This window comes from Aythya ferina, assembly GCF_964211825.1.
Source record: "Aythya ferina genome assembly, chromosome: 23".
In the NCBI taxonomy this organism is placed as follows: domain Eukaryota; kingdom Metazoa; phylum Chordata; class Aves; order Anseriformes; family Anatidae; genus Aythya; species Aythya ferina.
In genome coordinates, this window is record NC_140321.1 from 3,784,931 (window position 1) to 3,791,614 (window position 6,684).

The 6,684-nt window shown below is 53.3% G+C and overlaps 1 protein-coding gene across 1 annotated transcript; it reads right to left on the bottom strand.

The window, feature by feature from the left end:
* Window positions 1-3,591: 3,591 nt before the first annotated feature.
* On the bottom strand, window positions 3,592-4,751 carry RPRML (reprimo like). Its single transcript, XM_084496038.1, has one exon. It carries the CDS (start codon window positions 4,325-4,327, stop codon window positions 3,992-3,994), a length of 336 nt encoding a protein of 111 aa, XP_084352164.1. The 5' UTR covers window positions 4,328-4,751; the 3' UTR covers window positions 3,592-3,991.
* Between the last annotated feature and the right edge of the window lie 1,933 nt (window positions 4,752-6,684).

A 6,684-nucleotide genomic window follows, 5' to 3' on the forward strand; every position in this document is an offset into this window, starting at 1 on the left:
ACCTGCCTACAGAACAAGCCCAGAACTGCCAGACGAGAGACAGGAAACTGCTACTTATCTAATTTGATTTTATTTTACTTCTTTTTTTTTATTATTTTTGGGGGGCTGTCTGAAATGTTTTCAGGCTGGATTGAGGTTACAACCTGGGTAATGCCTCCCTGCCTAAAAAAAAAAGGCTGTTTCCATAACAACCTGACTCTGCACTTCATTACCATGGCAATTCTCAGGAATTATTAAATACTGTGTATGTTTGGTGCACGCGCTCCGGTACATCTGGTGCCAGGCTCAGGTTGGGATCCTCCCTCCCCCTTAATCTGTTTGTCTGTCTCATCTTGTTTAACTCTTTCTCTGCCCTCAGCCAAGGCTGCCAGGGCATGGAGGAGGAGCTGGGCAAGGTGTGGGACCTGCTTTGGGTTTCTCTCCGCCACAGGCAGGACGGCATGGCCAGGCTTGCTGGGTTTTCCCAGGCGGGTCAAGGCAGCTCTTCATTTCTCCAGTTGTAACACCAGGCAGAGGCTGCCTGTTTGCAAGCTCAGCAGGGGGAAATGTTCTCACATCTGCCTGCCTCTGCTGCTTCCCTGCTGCTTGTCTAGAAATCAGAAATTCCAGCTGGAGCAGAGCGGGGACCAGCCCGGAGATGGGGACAGCTCCGGGAGGAGGACCACGAAGGTCCAGGGCAGGTTTCTCGTGGTGGGGCCAAGAAGCAGTTTCCCATTAGCAGGACTGCTTGACGGCCCACATGCTGCCTAAAATCATGACTATTTCCAGAGAAAAGGTGCCGATAAAGCGGACCCATGGCTCAGACTAGTGTGGCCAGTCCCACAGGTCAGGACTGTGGATTGTGTTGGTTCCTTGCCTTCCACTGCGAGGAGATGAGCTTAAATGGGGCTCGAGGTCTGATCCTCACTCTGCCACTGATGTGCGACTCCCCCCGAGCACATCCCTCCTCTCTCTGCTGTATTTTACAGCCAGTGCAGTCTCTCAGCCATACTTGAACAGCTCCTGGCACCCCCGTGACGTTCTGGGAGCTAATGAACTACAAGTAGCAATTAAATATATATATATAAAAAAAAAAAAAATAAAAAAATAACCTTAAACTGTTCTCCTTCAAAAAAAAAAAAAAAAAAAAAAGGAAAAAACTGCTTAAAATTTTCTTGGGAACCAGTACCCACTTGCAAGCTTGAGCTAAATGAGTGGGCGGGAGATGAGATGAGAAAGCACAGATATCTGTGGGGGAAGGGCAGCAGAAGGAGCCATTATTATGGGATGCTTTCCTTACAGCGGCCCCGGAGCAAGCAGCTCATCCTCCGGCTGCAGGACTCGTGCCCCTTGGCAGAGCAGCCGGGTCCCCAGGACCTGGGGTGGCAGCCTGAGGTCTGGGGAGCATCGTGGTGCCCTCAGCATCCTCCCTCCCATCCTTCCTTCTGGTCTCACCTTACTGTCACCATGCTGACATCGGTCCTCCTGAGGTCTCCTTTTCCCCAAATATTTCCTCCTCTCAGTGGGGCCATCATCTTTTCATTGGGACTCTAATGGGATTTGTGTGCAGGTGCTTTAAACTCACTGTGAGCAAGGCAGAAGCCCAGTCACCTCATGGGGATACACACCATGTGGTGTGGCAAACCTGGATGGTGCCCTCCCTGCAGCCCCTCCTCTGCTGGTCCTCCCTGCCTGGCAATGCAGACAGAGCCCTTATGGCCAAGGAAGGGACGTAACAGGACTAGAGGATGAATGAAGTTGGCTTCTTGCCCCATGAGGCCACACATAAAGTCCCCCCTCCTCTAAGTGACTCCTGAGCAAGCCCCACGGGTCTCAGTGGGGGCCAGCTCAGCTTTCTGAGGCACTGCATTGCTCCCCCACCTCTTGTGTACGTGACCCTACAGCAGCTGGCTTTTCTCCTTTCCTTCAGAAGACTCCAGAGCAGAAAAGGGATGAAGGTTTCCACATCCCCCTCCTGAAGGTGGCCTGTAAGGACCCTTAGGACGAGCTGGTGGCTCTGTCACATAGCAGAGCCATCCTTCCCCACAGGGCAGCAAGACCCCTGTACCACACAGAGGTTGCTGAGGTGTGCGTCTGCTTTGTGTGGGCTCCAGGCCCAACGTGACCCCCTCAGGGTCAGATTCAGAGGCTGGGGGAGCTTCCAGCAGAGCTAACCAGCTCCAGTGGCTGATCCATGGAAGAAAGAGGCTTCTTCAGAGCATTCGTCAGGCTCCTGCCGAGCCCTCTCTTCCTCCCCTGTCTGCAGAGGAAGACAACGGTGACCACCCTACATGTCCCCCCTGACCCCTGCCACCTGGAGACGCAGGGATGCATTTAGTCTTTACACGTGAGTACATGCTGAAGATTTGCAGAGCAGGGTGTTTGCACCAGTGGGACAATCCAGAGCTCTGGCTCCCAAATCGTGGTCCTGCTGTTGCGTTGTCTTTGTGCTCCTAAGGTTAGCGGGAGCAATCAGTGACAGGACTGCACGAATCTCGCTCTGCATCAGGGCTAGCCCAACAATATCCTCTGGGATCCCTGAAGAAGGTGCTCAGCAAGCACTGATTAGCTACAAGCCATGCCCTAATCCCACTCCTGCATCTGGGAACAGCAGAGAGCTGCTCAGGATTTACATCCCCATACATCAAAGCAGCAGCTCCTCCAGGATCCAGGATCGCTTTCCCACCACAGAAGCAGACCCAGCAGGAATATTGTTGGGGCAACAAAACTCAAATCATTTCCATCTCACACCCACAGACAGAGCTGCAATTCCATCACAGCACAAAGGTCAGGAGTCCTCCTCCTCTCACATAATTTAGTTTTGACAGCTCATCAGGATCAGAGGAGATGGAGATTTCAACTCAGGGTCTGAAATCTTGCCTTGCAAGATGTGTTTGGTGCATCTTTGTGAAAACTCTGTGTTTTGGTACTGTGCAGGAATTTAACACCAGCCCAAAATACGTAGTTCCTGACAAATGTATTTGGTAGTGGAAGCTGATACTTGCCTGTGAAAACAATATATGGTAGTTTCTGCTTTAAATAACTGTCTTTAATTAGAGTTCAACTGGAAGGTGAGATGACTATATTTAAACTCTGGAATTGGGATTGAAATACCTGAGCTCTGCACACACGGGAAAAGAAAATGAAGACAACAAGAAATTCTTTTGAAACAGGTTCATTTTCTTTTTTTTTTTTTTTTTTTTCTTTTTCCTGAATGTTCAACAGTTTTCAAAAAAAAAAAAAATACAAAAACCTCAAGGACTGTAACAATATAGCACTTGGGAAAAAAAATTAAAAAAAAGGTTGTTATGTACAAAAACAAGCATGCTTTTGTTTTGGGTTTGGGGTAGGGTTTTTGTATTTATCTGGGTTTCTTTTCTTCCTTCAGTGTTGTGAAAAAAGACAGTACCAGTTTATTTAACAGGACAGTTCAAAAAAATAAGGAAGAACATGCTCTCCTCATTACAAAACTGCCAGACAGTGCATGCTCGATGTCCAAAACACAAACAGACCAACACATTTTGTAGCATGCAGACTTTGTTGTACAACCCACCCAACCCTTCCCTGCCCCTGCCCCATGGCCAACGACGTGGCCCGTGCCACAAATTTCACTTTCCCATTACTTTGTTTTCTTTTTGTAGTGAGTAGTTTGCTTTTTACACTTTTTTTTTTTAGCCCTAAATCCCAAGTAGCGGTATCCAAGGTAACAGCAGAAAAAGAGTCCGAATCTGCACATTATCACTGTTTCTGCAAGTTTCATGCAAAACTTAATCCATTTCTGCATGCAACACAAGGCTGGTCAATTATTGTGCTTGATACAGCGCTGGGGAGATCTCCCCCTTCACCACGACAGTTCCCTCACTGGGAAGCGCAGATTTGCTTCCTCATGGACACAGACATGTTAAAAGCCATCGTCCCCCTTCCCACTGTCCCCAGCTGCCCCAAACACACAGGAATCTGCATCATAGCACCAGGTCCAGCCAGTTCACTTGCCTACAGGTGCCCCGTGGCTTCAGTAAAGCCCCATGATCGCAGCTCCTACATCCTTGGAAGGTCTCCGGTCCTTCACCAGAAAGTTAATCATGCTCTCCGACTTGATGAGCAAGTTGCAGCCCAAAAAGAAGATGCCAAACACCACAGTCAAGGAGAGGACGCAGAGGACGGCGATCTGCACCACCCGCGTGATGTACAGGCTCCTCTCGTCCGGCGCGAGGACCAAGGAGCCACCGTCAGTCGCCAGCACCGAGCCGGTCCCATTGCAGCAGGCCAGGAGCATCCCCAAGCCCTGGGTCCTGTTGGGGTAAGCTCCTTGCTCAAGGAGAGTCTGGTTGAAGAAGGATCCATTCATGGTCTGTGCGTGGTCCCAGATCTTCGAGGGAGGCAGGAGGGAAGCGTGCTGTCCCCCTGCCCACCCTCACATCCCGGCGGGCTCCGTGCCCCCTCCTGCCTCCCTCCTCACGACGCCCGGGGTGGACGGGAAGCCAATTTGTGCAGCTTGCCGCCGGCTCCCTCCTGGCACGAGCAGCTCAGCACAAGTCCCCGAGCAAGCAGAGCGAGAGGCAGAGGAAAGGCAAAGGGCACGCAGGGGAGAAGAAGGTGGCCAAAGGTGGCCACATGCCCCCTGCCCTCACTGCCACCCCAAGGGACGGGCGCTGGGGACCTCCCGGCAGGAGCAGGGGACCGATGCCTGCCGGCTGGGAGCTCCACGGATGCAAGTTCCCAGCTAAAAGTCTTCCCCGTGTTCAAAGACAAACCAGCAACTCCACCCCCTTGCAGCCTCCCCCCAGGACCGCCTTCCCTCCCCCCCCCACGCTCACCCAGGCTGCCCACCCCTTCCCCACGCGGGTGCAGCCCCTTGCCCCGCTCTGGGTGCCTGCACCCACCCCACTGCCACCCCTGGGTGGGGGCCGACCCCTAGGGTCCTGCCCCTAACGCATCCTCGCCCCCAGCCCCTCCACCTGCTCCTCAATCCCACCAGGTTCCAGCCCCAGGTGGGTGGCAGGTCCCTTGTCCCCCCCCCTTGCACCCTGCCCACAGCCTCAGGTCCCTGCTGCTCTCTCCGCTCCCCGCTTGCTGCTCTGTGCCACCCACTCCTTCCTTAGGAGCAGCACTGGCCCAATCCTGCCCGGTCCACCCCCAGCTCTGCTCAGCGCTGCCTGTCCTATGGCAGGGCTGGATCCGTCCCTCTCTCAGCATCCTCTGGCTGGGGGGGGTTGTCCCCAGGGCACATTTTTCTCCCTCTCCTCTTGCTCCTTCGTCCCCTTCAAAGGGGAGCACAGGGATGCTGCCCCCCAATTCCTGTCCCTAGCTCGGGATCCTACACCCACGGGCCAGTCGGCACCGTACATGGGTCCAGATGCATCTGGACAGTGAGGAACAGGAGCTTGCTGTGATGTGGGGACCTCGTTCTGATTTATCTGTGTACGTCTTGGATCACTTTCCTTGTGCAGCCCCCAGAGGGGATTTTAATAAACCCAAATGAGAATTGATAAATTGCAGCTAAAGGCAGAAGCGGGAGGCCGGCTGGCTGCGGGTAAAGGGAGGCTCAGTGGGAAGCGTGTCAACTGATTTTTCTTTTACACAGCCAGGAGCTGAGTGCCTCTTTTGCTTTTGTGACATTTAAGGGCCCAAAAGCAGCTAGGTTTGGGGTTTACTTGTTGCTTTTTCCTCCTTGTTTCACCCACGGCGTTGCTGTCCCAGCAGGGCCGTCTGCAGCACCGGGGGAAGCAGAAAGCCTGGCAAGACAGGGACCCATCGGGACAGGGACCCATCGGGACAGGGACCCATCGCACTTAACCCCAGGCCCAGGAAAAATCCCCAGGGGAGACCAGAGCATCCCAGTGGCAGCTCCTCTCCCCGCTGCCTTCAGACCAGAGGAGTTTCTGCTCCCTCTGCTGGCTCCAGCTCCAGCTCCAGCCTCTCCTCCGTGCCGGATCCGGCCGCTGCAGCCATGGCACAGGGGTCACAGCCACCAGCTGCAGTGCTGGAGAAGCTGGGGACATGGGGCTACTCAGCTCTTGGGTACTCCCTGGGCTGCTCTTTACCTTAATCCAACCACAGGCTTCATGACACAGAGCATCCCATGATTTATTCCCCTAGGACCAGTTTTTGTGCAGCTCTCCAGACCGTATCCAGCCCCAGAGAGCAGCGATAGGAGCCCAAACTCTTCTCGGTGCACCCTGAACTATGTGCACCCCATGTCACCATCACAGTGATTCTTGCAGGACAAGCAGCACCTTCCTGCAGTCAGCCAGGAAAACGGGTCCATCCTCATCTTCAGGCAGGGTGAGAGCCCAGGAGGGTACAGGAAGTCAAACGTTTCATTTCGTGGCTTTTTCCTTCTTTTTCAAAGTTTTTGTTTGTTTGTTTGTTGTTTTGTTTGTTTGGGGTTTTTTTTTGCATCATGCTGGCAGCAAGGGCTGGAGTATCCCCCTGTGCTGTGAGGGTCCTGATCGTGCTGGCTCAGGGAGGAGACATGTGGGACTGTGTCCCTTTGGAGCTGGCAGCACTTGCAGATTCAGGCAACCAGCTGCTAGGCAGGATGAGACCCCAGTGAAGAGGACTTTTGGGACCGACAATTCACTCGGTCAAATCTTTGAGACAAACGCATCCACGAAGCTTCAAACCTGTTCCTGGGGTGGTCCAGTGCAACACACAGGGACAGGCTGGCCAGAAAGCCATGCACAAGGGGGAAAAGACACACCA